Raw genomic sequence first — 22,785 nt, 5'->3', positions numbered from 1 at the left:
TATATTATTTATACTAATATTTATAAATATAAACTTTGAAAAAAAATTAAGTAGATGAAATAAAATATATCACTTTTTTTTCTCCTATTTCTTGCTTCTATTTTATGTGTTTACTTTATAACATTTCATACCTTTTTAGATTAGGATTAAATGAGTAGCATGTAGTAAACTAAACAAAAAAAACTTTTAAAAAAATAGTATATGCCATAGTGTGTGAATCCTATTTGTGAATTTGAGATTTTCTATTCACAATAAATCAAATATTAACCCTCAAAATTAAATACTTTTTAATCTTTATACTCTTTTTTTACATTCTAATTTTTGATAAAATTTTAATTTTATTTTTTATTCTACCTAAAGAATCCCATGCCATAAAATAATGGGTAAATTAGAAAAAAAATGTCGGTTTTAAAATATATTTAGTAAAACAAACTTTTTTTTCTCAAATTTAAGAAAATAGATCGAATTTAGAGAGAGCCAGAAGATGCTTCTTGTAAGAAGCGTTTTCAACTGAGTTGTCGAAAAACGCTTTCCATAAAACGTATTTTTTTAACGCATCAACTTCTTTGATCAAATAGTTAAATATCATAGGCTTTGTCTTTAAGTTTTGGGTTTAATTCTTCTTCTTCTCATATTTGTCTTTATTATTTCATGTTATTTTAAACCTTTTTTAAAATTTTTTTTGATTAAGTCTTAGCTTGGTCGGTATAAGTATTGTTGTTAATACAAGAGAATGTGGGTTCGAGTGTGTTGAACCTATAATGAAATTATTCAATTTTTTTAATTTTTTAATTAATAAATATTTTATTTTATAATAAAATTATTCAAATTTTCTAATTAATGTTTTTAATTAATAAATATATTATTTTCAAGTGTTTTTAATTCATCTTCTTAATTAATAGCTATTTTATTTATATAAATAAAATAATAAATATGTAATTGTATAATAAAATATATATTATATATATTATTATGTTAAAAATATTTTTAATTAATAAATCCTTTATTTATATAAATAAATTAATAAAAATATAGTTATATAATGAAATTTTATATTTATCATTTTCTCAAATATATTTTATTTATCATTATATAATTACATATTTATTAATTTATATATATAAATAAATGAGTTATTAATTAAAATTTTTTAACATAATGATATATATAAAATATATGATTTTATTATATAATTACATATATATTATTTTATTTATATAAATAAAATATTTATTAATTAAAAATATCAATTATAAAATTAAAAATAATATATTTATTAATTAAAAAATTTTAAAAAATGAAAAAAAATAAATATAAATAATAGAAAAATCAAACTCAAAACTTATTGTTAAAACTACTAGTATGTAACCATCTAATCCAAAAAACTAATGTGTAAAAAATGTACATTTTGTAAAATACATTTTTCAACATGTTAACTGAAAATGTTTCCAAAATTTTTTTTTATTTCTTCCTCCAAAATTCATCTATTTGCTATTAAAAAAATTCTTAAAATAATAGCAACGAAAAGAAAAAAGAAAGCAAAAATTGCAGGCCTCAAAAAAAGAAAAAAAGAAAAAAAGAGAGTGCAAGTAATACAAATGTATTTCCACCGTTGATCCATTCAAAATTGACCCATACCAGCCTTATATTTCCCCAACGGCTCTGATCGTTCAATATATTTTTAAAAGATCTCCAATAATTGCGTACCAAACGCTGTAACTTCATCTGCCAAAGAAACCCACCGGGAGGAAAATTATTTTCTTTTTTCTCATTAGGGTTCTCCTCATCAGAACAGATTATGGCTATTACTTCGATCTCGACGAATTGGTCAGCTCTTTTCCGCTTCTCAAACCACTCGAAACATTCACTCTATTTACCCCAAAGTACCATTTCTTTACGGTTTTCCCGATCCAGTCTCAGCTGCGGAAAACCCCTTTCAATTCGAGCAACCGCCGTTCCAGCGGCTCCTACAGCGGAGGGGTTGGCACCGGCTATTACGTTGACGGATAATGCTTTGAGGCACTTGAATAAAATGAGAGCAGAGCGTGATGAGGATTTGTGCTTAAGAATTGGGGTTAAGCAAGGTGGGTGTTCGGGCATGTCTTATACGATGGATTTTGAGAAGAGGTCTAATGCTAGAGCCGATGACTCTATCATTGAATATAACGGATTTACGATCGGTGAGTTTTGATCATTTTTATCCCTTGTTTTGTTAAATACATTGTTCTTTACTTCATTCTAATGTGATTAGAAGGCAAAGGAGCCGGATTAATATTCTGATTCTAGGATTTTTGAGAGAAAATGAGTCATTAGATTTATATAGAAATCTGACAACTCTAAATTTGTTAATACAATAATAGTTCGATAGATTCTTCAACTTCGAGGAAAAAAGCTCCAAAATTTGATTGAATTAAGATACCAAGTCTGAAATCTTGGGAAATTCTGTTCTAATCATGGAAGAATTGTAACATGTCTACTGTTAGGATCGATCCGATTAAGGAATGACCAAGAAAAATAGCGGAATAAGTTAAGAAATTGAACACACAATTTTAACCTGAAAAAATTCCTCCTAAGAGGATAAAAAACCATGGACAAAGATAATTTTATTATAATGATAAAAGAACGAAATGATAAAAGAATGAAGAATATAAAAGATGGAGATAAAATTAAACCTAAAAATTCGAAAATAAAAAACTTTAATTTCTAAATGTGTTTTGAGTTCTAATCTCTAATGGGATCATTGTTAGCAAATGAATAGAGAGTAATATGCTGGGAATATATATTCTGCAGGTAGCTGCAAACAATACTGCTTATGAAAACAAGTTGGAGTGTAACCTGATGTTTGCTTGAATGGGGTTATTTAGGCAGTTTAAGAGAGGATGGATTGTGGGTGGCAGCAATTTATGAAATGGCAGCAATTTCTGAAATATCTATATTTTAATCCGGTTAATTTTCTTGATATCTGAATTTGTTTATTATGCTATTATATTTGAGTACAGCTATTTATAGAAATCTGAATTCAATAGCAACCTGAATTCATTGAATAGACTTTTACCTTTTAAAGAAAAAATATAAAAAATGGAGCAAGAATTAAATTTAAAATTCAACTTCACTCATCATTATCAACAAACTGCTTCTAAATTACAATAATCAACAACTTAGATAATAAGAATTTATTTGTTTTTGATTATTTGGTGCATGTCCTCCAAATAGCTATAAGTCTTTAACTGTCATACTGCTTTTATCAAATTAAAGTCTTTGTTAAAATTTAAAATTGTTGAACCTTTAATGGACTGAAATGAAAGGTTACACTTAGATGCTAATAGATTTGGTCCCAAATTGAGCATTTAGCCATGGTTCTATGTGTTTTATTGGATTTCCTACAAAAATTGGAGGAATTATCTATTGAAACATTCAAACTTTGTAACTTCTCTTGGCATTATTTTCTTGGCATTTAGCCCTGTCTAGATTTTTTCTTGGCATTATTGTTTGTAGATTTCTACATGCAAATAAGAGGTTCTGTTCCCGCTTAATGTTTTTGCTTGGCATATGTTATACCAGTTTTCTGATCATCAAGCATTTTGCATTTGTTATCCAACAACTAGATTTCTATGAATTAAGGGAGTCATATGATTTCAACTCATTATGAACTTTGTTTGGGAGTGTAGCATCTTTGCATAAAAGGAAGCAGGCTTATATTTCGTGCTTTTTTCCTCCCTATCTTCAGATGATATGAAGGATGCTTGTTTTTCAGATATTTTGGTCTCTCTATCTTTCTCAGTTTATTTCTGTATGAGGAAATGAGATGATGATCAATAATTTTAACATGGCAATGTCTTATGAAAGATAAAGAGTGCTATTTGTACCACATGCTAATGATATTTGCTAACTCTAGTGCCTGTACAGATAGTTTAGGCTATCCAAAAACGACTTGTCAGTACAAATTAGGCTCCCTGCTCTATCATATTGTTAGAATGACTTTGCAATTTGAATGGCATTGTAACTGAATGAAACTGATGCTTTAAGAACATACTTGTTTCATTGTTCTTTTTCTGTTGACGTGAGAGTTGTTCTTTTTCTTAAGGTCTATTGATGTAAGAGTTGGATGGTTTAATTGACTTATAGGCAAAATGGCTGATCATCCCTTCTCTGCTTGTTTTTGCAGTGTGTGATCCAAAAAGCCTTCTCTTCTTATTTGGAATGCAGTTAGACTACAGTGATGCTCTTATTGGTGGAGGTTTCTCTTTCAGGAACCCCAATGCTACCCAGACATGCGGTTGCGGTAAATCGTTTACAGCAGAAATGTGAAATCATATGTACAAAGACAGTCCAATAGATAATGATAGTCCATCCGTTTCATGTAATACAACACACAAATTATGCCTGTAAATCTTTCATGTTTAACTGATTTCATATTTCTAGCACCTTTCATACCTTATTTTCTCTTTTAGAAGGAATATATATTTGTTCGAAGCTCAGACACTGATATTGGTCTTCTTCATGCTCGAGTGAAGGGTCGATGGATTATTTTTACTCGAGGATTGCATTTTTCCTTTTTGTCGAAAGCAAAAATGTGAAAACAATTTAATGAACGCAATGCACAAAATAGATAATAATGATGAATGATATCTGAGAAATTATCAAAATTTATTGTGAAATATGTAGCTAACTTAAGATGTATGACATAAATTACTGCACGGTCATATCATTGGTCAAAAACAAATCAAAAGTTATGGTAAATGAGAGATGTAATGGTAATAATGAGATAAAATAAGATTATGTTAAAAGAAAATAATTATTTTCAAAGAGATTAAAGTTATTTTATGAAGTAACACACTTAAGATAATGTCATTAGATGAGCATAGCTTTTGTAATGATATATAATAAAGAGAGTTGACTTTATGACTACATAATATTAGTATTTAATAGGCGAAGAGTCAAAATTTAATTACAAATTATTTGATTCATAATTATATATGCCCCATGAATCCCTTTACTAGCTCGAGATAACCATAGATGAATAAAATGAAATGAAATCGATGAAGTAAGAGAAATTGATTGCAGGTATCACTATCCGTAGTGAATGGGTTTTCTTGCTAAATATAAAAGATTTTAGAAATTAATTTAAAATTTTTAAATTATTATTTAATTAATTATAATTAAATAATTAAAGTTCGAAGTGAGAATTAAATTAATTAATCATCGTGAATTTGTTGAATAAGACAATTAAATATATTTTAATCATAGATTCTAATATGGTCAAGCTGCTTACTTTAAGGGAATTATAATTGGGTTGGAAAAATAATTTAATTGGGAATTTAATTTAGTTAATTAAATTAATTAAATTAATTGATTAAATAAATAATATTTTAAAAAAAAGAAAAATAAATATTAGGTTGAATAAATTATAAGTATTGAATAAAAGTTCAGATAACACATATAATTATATCTAATACATGAAAGACCCAACTAAGCCTTGTGGATAGAGGCCAAACCCTAATGTATTTTAGGACATGTCACTACCCCTATACTTAGAGTAGAAGTTTAATTTTCTATTTTAAAATTATTATTTAATTAAATCTTATTCAAACATAACTCTCGGACTGATTCTCTATAAATGGGAACTATGTGTTGAGCTATTTACAGTCTTCACATAATGTCGTCATTATTCAGTCAAAAAATAGTGATAATTTATTTTACAAAATAAATTCTATTTTATGGGAAAAACACATAATTCTGGTTATAGAAAGAATTAACTTTCCTAATGAAAGTTAATAAAGTCTTCATTTTGTGCTATTGATTTGTGATATTTTAAGCTCACACTTGAAGCTGTTTGTGGTTTAAGAATAGCGAAAAAGGTTGTTCGACTGAAATTCGGAATTGACTTTACCGTCTCGCATAAGTATAACTTCAGTTAAATTATATTACTATAAATATCACAATAACTCAGTATAAAAAAAATTAAACTTTCACTATGTCTTAAAACACTATTACTTAACACTTTTTCAAGAAGCCATTGAGAAAGGCACTACTCATATCCATCTGATAAAAGTGAGTAGCCACTGCTGAGATTAATTGAATGGCCTCTAATCGAGCAACTGGAGCAAATGTGTCATCAAAATCGATCCTTTCAACTTGTTTGTATCCTTGAGCTACCAACATTGCCTTGCTGTGAGTAATAACCCCACTCTCATCTATTTTGTTCTTGAAAATCCATTTTGTTCTAATGATGTTGCAGCATGTGTGCCCTGACACTAATTGCCATAGTTCATTTCGATCAAACTATTGGAGTTCTTTCTACAGAGCCTGTATCCAATCTTTCATCTAGTAAAACTTCTTCTACCTTTTCACCAAATGAAAGTAAATGATAAAACAAAATGAAAAGTTTGCTTAAAACTAACCTAGAAAATATGGCAGTAGAAAAAATATAGAAAACTGAAAATTATCTAAAGCAATTTCTAATTGTTGTTTAATTGTTGTCTTTTAGGCTAAGTATAAAAATTAATAGGCAAAGGCTTGTAAAAGTCAATATTCCATCAATTGCCCTTATAAAGTTTAGGGTCGAGACACTGCAAGGTAAAGGCCTTGGTGTCGTGACATTGTCTTGTGATCAGGGGCGAAGCCAGAGGGACTGGTATGGCTCCGGCCTCCTTTAAAATGTAAAATTACATTTTAGACCCTTGAAAATTTTTAAAAAATTTAAATTAGTAAAGGTAAAATTACACTTTGGCCCCCTAAAATTATAAAAATTCGATTTAATCTTTTACAAATTATAAAAATATAAACTATAAAAAATTAAAATTTCATCCGCCCCCTAAAAAATTTTTTTGGCTTCGCCCCTGCTTGTGATCGAGGCAACTCCTTGGCAAATCAAAGGCATAATGGTCGCGACATTGTCAAGTTGATTTTTTTTAACGAAAAATTGATTGCAACAAGTTATTGTATTCGGTTACGTGGTAGTTGAGGTTTTTGGTTCCATCATACACATGGTAACCGGAACCATACCGATATCAATTTGGTGTGTTTTGGACCATTTCGATTAACACTGATTGGTACTAATACGTACCAGCCCATACCAATTGTTAAAAAAAATTGATATTTTAAACCAACTTTTGATTTTTTTATCTAAACTACCTAATTGGTCACCCAAATTTTAGGGCGCTTTTATTTTAGTGACCCAAGTGTCAAATCTCTAACGATAGTTAACTACACATGCCACATCATGTTTACACTTTCATTTTAGTTATCCAACTTTTAGGTCGCTTTCATTTTGGTCATCCAAAAAATATTTTTTTAGAAGTATTGATTGGGATAAAAATAAATCAAGGATTAAAATGAAAAAGCAGTAGAAACTAAAATAATACACAAAAATTGTTAAATTGTACTTGTTTATCCCATTACCAGAAATTTTAAATTTATTTTTCTAATATTGAAAATTTAAATTTCAAAACATCAAAAAGTTGAAATTTTTTTATCCATTAATAATGTCAACCAATTTGTTATTATAATATTAAAATTAATTAATTTAACCTCCTTTTAAATTTTAAAATTTTATTTTATATTTCTAGATTATCCTTACGAAATCAACTCAAATAACTCATATTTAATAATTTTCTACGAAAATAAAATTTCTTTTGATTATATTTTGATTTTATAATCTCGAATCTTCCATATTAAGCTAAAAGTAAAGGAAAAGATACTTGCAAAATTGCTTGCTTTTCGTTTGGGTAAAGAAATGATGAAAAAATAATGAGTTTTGTTTGGAATAGAAGATAAAATTAATTAATTTCAAGGATTTTCCTTTACTTTTAGTTTAGCATGGAAAATTTAAAATCATATAATCAAAAGAAATTTAGGTTTCATGGACAATTATTAAAGACAATAATTTCCATTGATAATTTTTTAAAATAATTTCAAAACATCAAAATGAATTAAATAAATTGTTGAAATTTTTTTATCCATTGATGATGTCAACTGATTTTTTACTATAATTTTGAATCTTAATACATTTTGATAATTTTTATATACTATTTTAGTTTCTCCCGGTTTTTAACTTTAATCCTTGATTTTTTTACCCCAATCTATACTTTTAAAATATAATTTGTTGAATGACTAAAATGAAAGTGCAAACATGATGTGGCATATACAGTTAACCGTCGTTAGAGTTTTAACGCTTGTGTAACGATCCGAAAGTCAGTGGTGTCAAAAAATGCGGTTTCGGAATCCCATTTCCAATGTTTGAGGTTGGTACTAAGGTTAATTAGAGTTTGGTCTCTTAATTTTATCAATTGGATAGTTAATTAAAGTACAATGATTAAATTGTAAAAATTGTAAAAATTAATCAATATGGATTTTTAAATAATTGAAGGACCAATTGAGCAATTGAACTAATTCCTAAAGAACCAAAAAGCTATTTTTCATCCCCTAACCTCGTAATTAAGCTTAAAATTAGTTAACTATGTTTAATTAGGTTAATTATAATTAATTAGTTATTAATCAAAGCATATAGGACAAAAACAAGGTAAAGTTGTCATCTTTTACTCTTTTTCAATTCCATAGCCGAATGTTGAAGGAAGAAAACCATCTTTTTCAAGTTTTTGTATCGGTCCCCAATTGGTATGTGTATTTAAGTCATTTTCTTGTATTTTTTTTATGTTCTTGAGCTAGTGGGAGCTTGACTTCCCTAATCCATGTACTAATTTGCAAAACTGTTAAAGTTTCTAAAAGTTTCCATTAATGAATACTTGAAGAAATTGGTACTAAATTGTTAGATTTTAAGCTTAGAAATGAAAAAGGACTAGTTTGTAAAGTTTAATTACTAGTTTTTGAACATAGGGATTAAAGTGTATAAATTTCAAAATTGATGTGAAATTTTTGTAATTATAGATAATATTGAGATTGGTTTTGAAATCGAGGCTGAAATTTGAAAGATATTACAATTTCAATTTTCGGGCTAAATTGAATAAAACGTAAAACTTTAGAGGCATTCAAATAATGAAATTGAACTCATATATGCTTATAATAGAATGATATAAGATGTGTAGAATTGATAAATTGAATTGAATTGAATTATTATCTGATCGGAATTGAACTAAACCGTGGATAATTGGGAAAAATGCAAAATTATCGATTAGTCATTGCAATTCAACTTGTTTTCTATTTTGACCAGGTAAGTTCATATGATATGATTGTATTTAAATTGTTATATGTTTTAATTATAAATTTGTGTATGTTTGATTGAATTTTTACAATTTGGTACAAAACGTGATATATGGACTAAATCGTAGAGAAACGATCAATTGACTGATAAATTGAATATGATGAATTTTAGTTTGAGATAATTAATGAACTGATAGTTGATTATGACTAATCGAATCATATTGGTGTGAATTTGCTTGATTATTGAGATAGAAGATTAAATTGAATAAAATTAAAAATTGTATAACTTGGTGAAATTGGCTTAGAATTGAGATAAATCGTGATATGCTATGTATGAAATGATATTTTGATTGATGAATTGGTGATATCAAAATCAATAGAATAAGAATCGAACTTATAATGAAATTGGATTATTAGTTACCCTATTAGTTGTTCGGACTGCGTCAAATATAGTTGGTATGTCATAGGGTCATATTATTGAGTAAAACCATCATCGCCGGACAACCCAGGATGATGAATCCGTGTATTCGTACCGAGTCTGTGTCTGGTTAATAGCGTTAAAAGTGCATGAATTGGTTAAATGGTAATGAACAAAATGTAATGGAAATGTGAAATATGATATTATGCGAATTGAGTAAAAAAGAGCCCTGGGGCCAAATAAATATGAAAGAGCTATCAAGCTTGGAAATGGTTGAAATGTTTAAAATGAAATGGAATAAATGAGCATGTTATAATGTATTGGAAAGTGATTGGTGTGACATTTGCATATGAATTGGAATGTTATATATTTGAAGTACTATATGATACGATTATGTGGCATGCACATAGGTGTTGTTATATTGATTTGGTATTGATAGCTTTGATTAAACCCTAGCTAATGTTTGATTTTGGGAAGGCTAATGTTCTTATATATGTGTGTATATTTTGGTGATATGTTAAGCTATATGTATGCCATTAGATATGACATAGTTGAGTATGAATTAACATGGTTAAAGTGATGATATTGAATGACTATGTGCATGTTTGAATGGATTGTGATTCAATAGGTGGAATTGATATATTTTGGTGCCAAATTGAGGTATATTGAATTTGTTGATTTGGAAATAGTTATCTGCAATGTTTGGTTTGTGTATTGATATGTTTTTGTGTAGGAAAAGTTGTGAACTTTGCACCAAATGGTGAGTTTGTAAGGTTGACATGAAATAGATACCAAATGGCTTTATTTGCACTAAAAACAGAGTTCATGTTGTGACGTCAGGTGATGGTTGTAGCAACGAGCTTTGGACTTTAGGCCACGACCTGATGAGGAAACCCATTGTCTCAAAGAGGCCAAGTCAATATGTTAAGTCGCGACGAGGAACTCCCTCACGTCGCGACATTGACTCGAAGTTTTAAAACTTTACAATTTAATCCTATTTCGTGCTTGGGTCAATAAATGAAATTTTGTAAGCTCGATTAAGGCTCGAATTTGATTATATATCATATTGTAAATGTGTTTATGACATGTTTTTATGTTTGAATGATCATTTTACTATATAATTGATTATAGTTGCTTCGACAACGAATGTGACATCTTGTTATTCGGACTCTGCAATCGGGTCGGGTAAGGGATATTACAACTTGGGTGACTAAAATGAAAACGTTCAAAAAATTAGGTCACCAATTAGATAGTTTACCCTAAATTTTTTTGTTTACGTGCATAGTTTCTACCAAAATTAAAAATAGAAAACTATTGAAGCTTCTAACGACATCTACGGGGGTTTTCCTAGGACAACTTCTCAACTACAAAAATCACCAAGCAATACTAGTGTCTTCTCTAATATCTCGTACAACCAAGAACTCTACACCAAACCTCTATATAGTAACGTTTATAAATCTCATGTTTTGTTTTTTCCAGTAATTAGTGTAAAACTTAAAAAAACGGAAACCTATAGCTTTACTTCTTGTAGAAACAAAGAAAAACCATAGTTTTCCTTTTTCCAACTTAACTAGTCGTGCCTTCATTTAAACAAGTCTTCACAATGGTTCAAGCTAAGTTCTTTCTATGGGCATATGTATTGATATTTCTCCCTACTAGTATTGTAGTGCAAGGCCTTGGTGTCAATTGGGGTGTTATAGCATCACATCCTTTAGACCCTAAGATTGTTGTTAACATGTTAAAAGATAATGGCATTAAAAAGGTTAAGCTTTTCCATGCTGATGCAGACATTCTAAACGCCTTGGCTGGAACCAATATTGAGGTTATGGTGGGAATCCCCAATCATTCTTTGGAAAGTCTTTCTAAAAAATATAGTGTAGCTCAAGCTTGGGTTAAAGCTAATATCACTGCATATATGGGTAAAAAGGGTGTCAACTTCAAGTAAGTTTCTATCAATAGGAATAAAATTCATTTTCAATCCATTATTATATAACAATATTTTATTGTTTCATGATATTAAAATATAACAAGCGTTGGGTATAGGAATAAGGTACGTTGTACTCCTAGAAAGAGAACTTAGATTTGAATTTTAGGAATAACATTTTGGGGAGGGACAACCACAAATATTAAAAATATATCTTCATAATTTATAAACGGACATAAATAATACTTTAAATATACAATAAAAAAATTATGTTTATCATTTACAAGAGTTTCAAATGATTTTATCTTCCACATTATAATTAGTTAAAAGTAAAAGAGTTAACCAAAATATACATATTAGTTTTTTTTAAAAAAAAATTAGACACCAACTAGAAGTATTTATAGGCTAGGTCGGGCTAGGTTTGGGCCGGTCTAAGCATATGATCAACATACTTTATGCTTGTTCAAACCCGTCCTGACCTGAAATATGGGCCTAAAATTTTACCCAAGCTCGTCCATATTTGCAAAAAGAATAACCCAAACCCATCTAGGCTCACCCATATTAATTTTTAAAATTTTTAAAAATATTTATATTATTTTAATTTAATATTTAATAAGTTTATATATTTTTTATTTATTGAAAATTTTTATATGATCATCCTAACATTATTTTAATGTTTACATTAGAGTAATATTACATATTTAGTATAGATTTATTTTTTATGTGTTATAAATTACATAATATATAAAAATAACATAATATAAAGTATTATCAACTTAAAATCGGGTCGGGTCGGGTCAATCTAGACTCGTGCCTTGAATGTTAAAGCCCAATCCGAATTCGTATTTTAAACGGACCTAATATTTTTGTTCAAACCCTGCCAAATTTTAGATGAACTTTTAAGCTTAGACAAATAACCTGACCTATGAACAAGTCTAAAACTAACTTATAGAAATTATTAAAATATATTTTATTAATATTATGTTTATCATTTACGTAGTTTGAAATGATTTTATCTTCCACTTTATATTTTAGATAAAGTAAAAGAGTTAATCATAATATCCATATTAGCTCAATTTGTTTTTTTTTTTTGGTTTTGTTTTTTAAATAGACACAAACTTATTGAAATTATTAGAATAAAATAAGATGAGGTAAAATTAATCAAAAGTATAAACTAAATGCGATTTATGGAACCTAACAAAAGGTTTGTGAATTAAATGTTAATTCAGTGAAAATAGTATTTAATTAATCAAACATAAGTTATTTAAAGCAATAAAAAAGAATTATAGATTATTAAATGTAATTGTTTTATGTTTTAAACTATTTTACAGATACGTGGCAGTAGGAAATGAAGCATTTCTAACAGCTTACAATGGGACGTTCAACAACCTTTTACTCCCAGCTATGAAAAACATTTTGAAGGCATTAAATGAAGCTGGAGTTGGAAAAGATATCAAAGTATCAACACCACTCAATGGTGATGTTTACACTACACCTACTTACAAACCGTCAGATGGAATATTTCGAAAAGATTTGGCAGATATCATGAATGGAATATGTGAATTTCTCCAAAAAAATGATGCTGCTTTTATCGTCAATATCTATCCTTTCCTAAATCTTTACCAAAATCCTGGATTCCCTGAATCTTATGCCTTCTTTGATAACGATGATTCACACTCTATGGATGATCATGGTGTTAAATATCGTAGTGTTTTAGATGCTAATATTGACACTCTCGTCGCTGCACTTAAAGTAGCTAATTTCTTGGATATACCAATCATCGTGGGGGAAGTTGGATGGCCAACTGATGGCAATATTTATGCCACAACAAAAAATGCTAAAAGGTTCTATAATGGGTTACTAAAGAGAATGGCAAGAAATGAAGGAACTCCACTTCGCCCGAAACAATATCCTGAAGTGTATATATTCTCTTTGTTGGATGAAGATCTTAAGAGTATTGATCCAGGAATGTTTGAGAGGCATTGGGGAATTTTCAGCTTTGATGGACAACCTAAGTTTGCACTTGATTTGTCAGGGAAAGGACAAAACAAGTCGCTTGTTGGTGGAAAAAATGTCCCATACATGGAAAAGCAATGGTGTGTGTATAACAAGGATGCTTCCAACAAAAAAGATTTGGCTGTAAAGGTGGCATGGGCTTGCAATAATACCGATTGCACTACCTTGGTACCTGGGGCTTCATGTTCTGGTATGGGCGTTGCCGTGAATGCGTCGGTTGCCTTCAACATGTACTACCAAATGGCCAATCAAACTAAAGTTGCATGTGATTTTCAAGGTTTAGCTAAGATTGTCAAGGAAGATCCATCTAATGGGACCTGCAAGTTCCCAATTATGATTAAATCTTTCCGAGCAACATCCAATTCTTCGTCGTCTGCATCTGGATCTTCATCCTCATCTTCTTCGTCCGACTCTCCTTCTTCTTCTCCCTCTGTCAGCCATTCTCCTTCACTTATATTTTACTTTTTTGTGGGCATTTGCATTGCTTGGTTTGCATAAATTTGACATTTTCTCGAATTCGTGAAAAGCGGAAGGTTTTTTTTTTTTTGAAGAAGTGAAACCTGGAAGTTGAATGTAATAATAGGGGAGTTTTACTTTTTGAAAAAAAAAATGAAGGAAAGTTTTTATTAGCACGCCAAGTTATTACAGAAACTCAAAAGCAACATAATTACTCACTCAATATTAATCACTTTCTTCACTAAATTATTAAAAATTGCAATTTAATAGCCAACATTATTAACAATCACAATGTTCCAAACACAAATTTAGCATGCTAAAAGCAAACATATTTTCTATTTTTTAGGTGTGTTTAGTAACGAATCTATCTAATTTAGTTAAAATTTGAATTTGGTGATCACTTAAAGAGTTAAAAAGGACAAGTCTTAGCTTTCTTTTCAACAAGGGGAAATGGTTAACACCCTAGAGTGCTTGTCCTAAACATGGTACAAATTAATCAAATATAATCCTAAATTGGTTTGAGCAAAATGGTTTTTAATAATATTTTGAATATTGAAAATTTTTTTATGGTGTTGGAAAAATTCAAAATTTTTTTTTTATTATGTGTATGGGCCCAACTTTTAGCTCAAGAATATATTGAGTTTAACCTTATATAAAGCCGATTTGATAAGCTTAAAAGATCATGAAATTTGATGTCTAACTTTAGATGGGAATCGAGCATCTTTGGAGTTGAGAAAGATTATCAAGATTTTGAATTTTGATTTCAAGAAAACAAATATTAGTTTAAAATGAACAAATTTGGAGATTTTAAGTTTTAAGAAAATCAAGGTTGTAATTCTTGAATATCTGGTTCAAGAACGAATTTCTTGAAGCAGGACTTGCTTGAATGATCATGTACAAACCTAATAGAGTTAAAGACTAGAAGAAACTGAGCCCCAACAGTCCATATCATTTCGACCTAATTTGAGCTCATTTGAACATTATTAATCTTAGTTATGCTTTATTTAAGCCCAATAATGTTATTTTAATGTTAAAGTTCGGTCCAATAGCCCATTCATATAGTTCGGCTGAATTTTATCTATTAGTGAAGTTTTATACTTTGGATTTTTATGAGTTAATATGCAAATTTACCATTATACTTTTAAGTAGAAATTGAAAATTACCATTATACTTTACTTTAATTGATATTTGCCATTGTCCTTATGAACTAGAGATAAATTTATCACTATACTTTAACTCTTCATTGAATTTTGTGGTTTTACTTTTATTTGATTGAATTTTATCACTAAAGTTTAATTTTTTTATTAAATTTTAATTTAAAATAATTTGATGACAAAAAGTAATAAAAATCAATTTTTAATATTTAACAATAATAAATAATATTAAAATTAAATTAGAAAACTTATTTTTCTTTTACGATATATCTATTTTTATTTTTGAAGTTTTTATTTCATTAAATAGAAATTCTAAATTAGTTTACTAATTTTTAATATTTATAAGTTAAATTATTTTTAGCTATTAAAATAAAATATTTGAAAGAATTTTTCTTATTAGATTATGTTTTGAAATCATCAAAATTAATATTGAGAGGTAAAATTTAATTAAAAAAATCTAAATTTGTGGCAAATTTTAATAAAATTTAAAGTTTAGTGGTAAAATTTAATTGCATAAGAATTGAAAGGTAAATTTACTCATAGTTTTAGTTTTAAATTATAATGGCAAATATAAATGAAAATAGAGTATAATAACAAATTTTAATGTTCACCTATAGTATGATTACAAATTTGCCCTTTAACCCCTTTTTTATTAGGTTGGCTCTTTACTTGTTACATTTTTTTTAAAGTAATCCTAATATGACTAGAACCTTTAATTTACCCTAATTTTTGCCTATATAAGATAAGTGACGACTTTCTATATTCACACATCTTATTTTATGAATAATACAATTCTTTGAGTTTCTCTCTTTGCAAAATTTCTCTGTTCTGATTTTTGAAGGTTGATTAGATTCATTTGTGGTGCTTGTTGAAGTTTCTTCTGCAAAGAGCTCAATAGGACACCTTTTATCCATCTTCCAATGAATCTTTACTGATCTCTCTACAATCTTTATCTATTTTGATTTGGTTTATTAGAATCTTTTTCTAATTCTCTTTCTTGTGTTTCAATTTTAGGTTTCAACATCCAAAGTTTAACATGAATTAAAATTCAAGAATAATTGAATCTCCATATCTGATTGACTTTTTATCTTCTTTTCTTCTCTTTATTGTTCGTTTTGTTGAGATCTAATCTTTTCCTTCTTGTTTGTTACTTCAAGATCAAGAAACCATCCAGAACAACTTCGATTTATGTTGATTGGCACTCAAGATTGAATCTTCTATTTCCTTTTTAATCAATTGCTACTATGATTTTATGCTTTGTTTTCTCTTCTTTTTGTTTGGTCTTGAACTCTCTCCTTAAATCAAACCTCTTTCACATGTTTTCCTTTGGTTTTCATTAATTTTCTAATCTATTTAGGTGTCTTTGTTTCAGGTTTGTTAGGAAGCCTTGTTTCTCCATCAAGAGCCAATTATTTGGCTTCAATTCTTGTGTTCTACTTGCTGGCTGAATCGTCTTTCCTCCTTTCTCTATTATTTTCTTTTGTTTTTCCCTTGTTTAAGCTGAATCAATTTGTTAACTCACTTATTGAATTTTTGGCAGTTTATCCTCTTCAAGATGTATTCAAGAACGTATCTCCCACTCAAGATCCATTCTTCCTACTCTCTAAATTCATTGGATCCTTGTTTTTTGTTCTTCAATTTTCATTTTTTAGTTGCTATCAGATTCTCCTAATTTCCTCTTTGCTTCTTCTTGCATTTCAGGTTGCTTGGTCGCCAAGAAAAGAGTTTTCTCATTTCAATTTAGTTTCCCCATTTATTCAACAACTTGAATTTTGGTCTTACTCCATTACCCCATCAATATATTTCAATAATATCCAAGAGACATCATTGTTTGCAACAATGATGTAAAACTTGAACTAGTCAGACCACCTTTTTTTTTTAATCTTTTCAATTAAATAATATTTAAATGAACAATTAAATAGTTCACTATAATTAACTTTAAAAAATAAAAATTTATAAATTAGTTGAAGTATTGATTTTTGTCTCGATTTTTTTTTATTTTTTTATAGGATCACAAATGATTTAGTTTATATTCAATTTTATATCATTAGTCGACGATTGGACCCTAAACTTTTAATTCAATTGATTTAGTTGACTCCAATTCAATTATAATATTACTTCTTATCCGGAAGATAGACCATCATTGTAATCATTAAATATGTTATGTAGATAGTTATTTTTGTATTCTAACTAAGGATTTTAGCTATTATATTTTAGTTATTTTCGTACAGGTAAACTTATTATGTTAGTTTATGGTTATTTGTGAACTATTTGAATTGCAAGTACAGAATTGATTCTAAAAGAAATATTTGTTTGGTTCAATTACAAAGCTTCAGGTGTGAAGTCAAAATTATTGTAGGTCAAAGCTAGGGCTACCATGGGTCAAAACAATGAATTATACTTTAGTCATAATTGGTTTTCTTTAATTAATTTAAATTAAGTGATAAATAATAAAATTTTATATTATCACTAATTTAATTAAATCAATTAAATGATAATATTAAATAATTATTTTATCTCTAATTAATTAAAATAATAAGAGATAAATAATAAATAAAAAAATTTAAATTCTTGTAGAATACTCAAATAAAGAAGTTAAATTCTAAAAGAACTCTCTTTTATTTAAGTGATTGACAAAATAGAAAGGGGTCACCTTAAACCATTTTATACATTCACAAGTTAAAGAAGTTTCAAATTGAAGAACTTGAAGAAATTTTAAAGAATGCCATATCGGTTCTAAAGAAAAGCCGCTTTTGGATCCAGTTCAATCATGGAGTGGAAGTCAAAAATTGCTTATGAAGAAGTCGCCTTTTGATCCAGTTTATCTGAAGAGAGGAGGTTCAAACTCGTTTCAAGAGTAGGTCAACACGACACTTGAAGTAAACCACATCCATTCAAGATCAAGCCAAACCATTGGATCAAAGTTCAAACTGAAGAGAAGAATCAAAAGAGAATTTCTTTGTAATCAATAAATTTCCAGAGATTGTAACTTTCTTTTCACGTTATTAATAAAATTTTGTTTTTCGAAATTTCAAGTCAACTTTCGATTCAAAATTTATGTGTACATTGATGTCAAGCTCAAAACTACCTTCTTCAAAGCATTAAAACAAACAAATAAAAAATTTAAATATAGGCAAATTAGAAACAGATTAAAAAAAACTAAATTTACCTAAAACATAATAAGACTTTGAAGCAATAAAAATATAAAATAACCCTCAATTGACTCAAAATACTTGAGAATAAACAACATTTAAACAGTAAGGTGGGTAAATTATCTCTCTTTTAATGAGTTATTAAAATGTTTACTATTAAGGTTTGGGATGTGAATTTTTTGCTAGGAATCAGGTTGTGGAAGCAAAACATTATGACCACATTTTGAGCCAAAACTTGACCTTTAGTTGGTAGTTTTTTTACCTTTGATTGTAATTATAATGCCTAAAATTTCTTCAATGTTAGTAAGATAGAATTCTAAGAATTTTTGCTCTCACTGTTGGAGTGAGAATCTCATGGTTATTGGAAATCAATAGAGCTTGAGCATTTTTAGGGTCATAAATTAGTTTAATAGTTTATTTTACAATTTTAGACTTGTTTTCAGGGGAAATTTTAAAGTGAGGGGCAAATTGTATTTTTGCTTAAGAAGGGTATTTTTGACATTTTGCATAAATACAAGTTAGAATATTTGGTTTTATATGAGATGTGGTGATGGATTCAATTTTGGGACCATTAAACTTTATTTTTAACACCATGGTTAAACTTTGGCCACTCAAATCTAGGTACTTTAACATTTGACTTGAGTTGGTATTTTAAAGTACTAAATACTAAGAACAAGGAATTTAAAACCCCTATTTTTCTCTTTCATTGGTGACCAACATTTTTACCAAGGAAAGAGACCATTTTCTTCCATTTTCTTGTTGCTTTCTTTCATTTACATTAAAATCCCCATCTTCTTTCTTCTATTCACTACATCAAAATTGCTTATCAGTGGCAATTAAAATATTGTCACTAATAATTATATGTATGTACTATTTATTTTTGGTGGCACAAGTTTTATCGTCACGATGTTCATCATATTAGATGTGTCACTAAAGATTAAGGATGACGTTCTATCATTTTTGTCACGTATTGTCCATAATATCATGACGATAATGTAAAACGTCATTGTATAATTAATATTCTATGACCACTAATTGCGTCACATAATAATATAAGATTTCGTCATTGATAATTTATGTCATTATTGATAATGAAATAACATTAGGCTTTTAGGTGACGGAATTGCTATAGTAAGAATGTCAATGACGTATAATAGTGTCATCTAATATAATAAAATAATAACATTAAGGATGACAGTTTCACCACCAAATGATATATGTAATAGTCATTTATTAGTTCATTCGCCACCAATAACGCTAGACCATTCAAAATACGAGTGACGAAATATATATTGTCACATTGTTAGTGACATAGAATATCGTCATGTAATATGATTAATTAATAGCATGAATGACATTAATACATAATGTCACATTGTAATTGTCACATTGTTAATGGCGTAACAATAGTAAAAGATTACGTCACCGAATTATTGGAATCGTCACAAAAAATGAAAGAACATTAAACTTACAATGACGATACAAAAATCGTCACATAATTAATGAGGTAAACTATTAGTAGCTAACATGCCAAGATAATGTCATTAATTTATATTTAATGCCAATTTAAATTTGTCACATATTTTCAATGGTATAATGACAATAAAATAAAGTCATAAAATAATGCCAACCAATAATTAATATTCCAAGAAAATTATTTCGTCAATTAATAATGATGACTTTGTCATTAATTGTATTATCACACATACCAATATAATTTTTTTGTCAAAATATTAAAGACATAAGTATCTTCAAATAATATGATTATAAAAAAAAAATTAAAACCAATGAAACTTTACACATTAATCCTAAATGAAAAAAATAATTATTTAGAATAAACTAAAATGTTATATAATCAATTTTGTTAAAATAATAAAAGTAAAACAATAATTTACATAATGTTTAGAAAAAATAAAAAAAGAATATGATTCTAACAATCATTTACATAATATTTTCAACTTGTGGTAAACTTTTTAATTCGAGTTGATTGTGATTCTATTTTGATGGTGAATTATTGTTGCTATTTAAAGCTGAATTTTTATGCATTCTATTAATACGACTCTAAAACCCTACATTTTTATATGATACATGAAATCTTCGTTTTTGAAATAAGTTGAAGTTAAAAACTCATAAATATTTTATTCAATTATGCAAATCTACACTTTGATTTTTTTTTATATAATTCTCATCTAAGATCACTAAATTCACTTCTCCAAACAATGAAAGCAATAAAATTTTGCAAATTAAAATTTGATACTTTGTAAAGGGAAAATAGATCCATACCTTGTAAATTAGAAGAGGAACTTTTTTGAAGCCAAATTAGATTTATCAATGATCTTAGAGTCTAAAATTTTTATCTAGGCAAAATTATCACTAAAAATTAGTAAATAAAAACTCACGATAATAGTTAAAAAGAAAATAGAGAAAGTGAAATGATGTATATTGATATTGATACGGTAAATTAAGTCTTTTTTGAAACTTAATGAGCTTGTATTTAAGTATTTTATGGTTTTATTTTGTGACTTTCAATAGTTATTATATTTTTACATTTGTATTCAATTTGTGTGTTTTTAGTGTGTTTTGTAACTAAAATGACAAATTATTGCCTTTTGGAGTTTAATGATTAATTTTAGCTTTTGCAGGAGGTGACTAAGGCAAAAAGTGAAGAGGTCGTGATGCTGTTTCTGAGGTCGCGACACTAGACCCTTAGTGTCGAGACACTGTAGCTGTCTGTTGCCTTTGGAGTTGAATTTCAAGAATGATCACACTACAGGTGAATTGGTGATAGAGTATTGATACTGAGAGCATAGAGTCGGTACATGAAGTGCTTTGCTTCCTAAAACTTAGTGGTCGTTCAAGCCTTTTTAACCTAGTATATATACTAAGTTTTATTACGTTTCAACATTCTTTTATTTATTTTCACTCTCTCATTATCATCCTTTACTTTTTCCCTCACTTTTTTTTCTCTCCATTTTCTTTTTCATTCTTTCACCATTGTTGTCGCCACTTACTACATCTCTTTGCTCACTTTTTTTTCTCTTTTTGTTTTGTCACTTATTGCTTCTCCATTTTTACCATTATTGTCACTTTTTTCTTAATATTTTCCCTATTTTAGCCACCTTTTTACTACTGTTTTCCAACCTTTTGCTACTATTTTTCTTTAGCCATTTTGCTGCTACCATTTTCTTCTCTTTACTGCCCATTGTAGCCTCTTCCACTCTCTTTTTGTTGTTGTTAATTTTTGTCATTATTGCTCCCCTTTTTGTTGTTTTCTTCCCTTATTTTTTTGGTTGTTAAAATCAACCCCTAATCTTGCCGTTTAAGTGTGCATCTGATCTCATCTAGCTTTCCATCTTGGATCTAGAATTTGGAAGAGTATAAGTGATGATTTTTTTCAAGATATTGTGTTGTATTTTCCTTTGATATTTCTTTGTTTTGGAAGAATGTCTCTAAGGCCATACAATTTTTTTCCTTTGCTAATTTTTTATGTTATTATGTATTAAGAATCAATTTAAACACCCTAAATTAGCAGTGACAACAGAATTAGTTCGCATCTTCGTTTCATAACAAATTAGTGTAAGTATTCTTCACCAAAGTTGGATTTGAAATGTCATTTGTGAATCGTTGTTTGATTGAACCCTATGGGGTGTTCCAAGGGTGATTTTAATTATGTTTAATCATATTAAATGCATATTCAATATAGAGTAATCTAGATCTCTAGTGGGGAAGTGTGAACTTTTTTTTATTAGTGTTACGAATTTGTGATATTAAGGCGTCAGACTTAATTATTTGTAAATTGTGTATGTATGACTTAAATAATGTTATTTGTGTATGTTTTAACTATGATGGTTGTGGTAGTCGAAAACATGGTGGCTATTTTAGGGCATGGGCGAATGTAAAGGTGGTTGTCTAATTAGCCGATTGTGAAATGTTGGTTGTGTTTACTTATATGCCTACTGTTTTGCCTCATTGTATGCTTGATGAGCATGTTTTTTTTTTCTGTATCTTCTATTTGCATCACTGTAAAATGTGACACTATTTTGAATTATTGATCGCATGATATGACTTGCTTCTATACTGCACTGTATTTGATTTTGCCATTCTGATAGGAATGACATTATGCATTGCATCAGGATTGGGTTGATTCTAGACAAAACAGACTTATGGAGTTCTAGCGGTATATCCACGATTTATTAGGGTTTTGGCGGTAAATCCACAAATTTGGAGTTTTGTTTGGATTTCTAGTAGTTTGTCCACATATTGTTCTGGCGATTCATCTACAAAAATGTTCTAGTGGTTTAATCACAAAATCTGACTAGTAGTATTGTAATAGCTCATTTTTAGTCAAATCAGAACAGTGGTTTTGGGACCACATATTCGAAGTCAAAATAATTATTTTATTATTATTTTAATGTCTATAGCATGATAATATAGTTTTTTGAAAATTTTATTAAGAAATTTTATCGTTTGATTAGTCAATTTGATAAAAAGGACTAAATCGCGTAA

At 28.3% G+C, this 22,785-nt stretch overlaps 2 protein-coding genes and 1 long non-coding RNA gene across 4 annotated transcripts; all 3 read left to right on the top strand.

The window, feature by feature from the left end:
* Positions 1–1,639: 1,639 nt before the first annotated feature.
* On the top strand, positions 1,640–4,478 carry LOC107897500 (iron-sulfur assembly protein IscA, chloroplastic). 2 transcript variants are annotated; one of them, XM_016822983.2, is made up of 2 exons: positions 1,640–2,180; positions 4,166–4,478. In XM_016822983.2, exons 1-2 carry the CDS (start codon positions 1,799–1,801, stop codon positions 4,306–4,308), a joined length of 525 nt encoding a protein of 174 aa, XP_016678472.1. In that variant the 5' UTR covers positions 1,640–1,798; the 3' UTR covers positions 4,309–4,478. The 2 variants fall into 2 exon arrangements, with proteins under 2 accessions (XP_016678472.1, XP_040934713.1); XM_041078779.1 differs by having other exon boundaries at positions 1,678–2,180; positions 2,791–4,478.
* Positions 4,479–8,535: 4,057 nt separating this feature from the next.
* LOC121208235 (uncharacterized) lies at positions 8,536–10,663 on the top strand. The gene is made up of 2 exons (XR_005903199.1): positions 8,536–8,616; positions 10,418–10,663. It is a non-coding gene; the product is annotated as an uncharacterized lncRNA (long non-coding RNA).
* A 398-nt stretch (positions 10,664–11,061) lies between these two features.
* LOC107915348 (glucan endo-1,3-beta-glucosidase 8) lies at positions 11,062–14,149 on the top strand. The gene is made up of 2 exons (XM_041078778.1): positions 11,062–11,518; positions 12,833–14,149. The coding sequence occupies exons 1-2, from the start codon at positions 11,181–11,183 to the stop codon at positions 14,013–14,015; spliced, it is 1,521 nt and encodes a 506-aa protein (XP_040934712.1). The 5' UTR covers positions 11,062–11,180; the 3' UTR covers positions 14,016–14,149.
* The last annotated feature ends 8,636 nt before the right edge of the window (positions 14,150–22,785 follow it).

Source organism: Gossypium hirsutum, chromosome A10 (assembly GCF_007990345.1).
Source record: "Gossypium hirsutum isolate 1008001.06 chromosome A10, Gossypium_hirsutum_v2.1, whole genome shotgun sequence".
In the NCBI taxonomy this organism is placed as follows: domain Eukaryota; kingdom Viridiplantae; phylum Streptophyta; class Magnoliopsida; order Malvales; family Malvaceae; genus Gossypium; species Gossypium hirsutum.
This window is presented reverse-complemented; position numbering and strand designations above follow the sequence as displayed.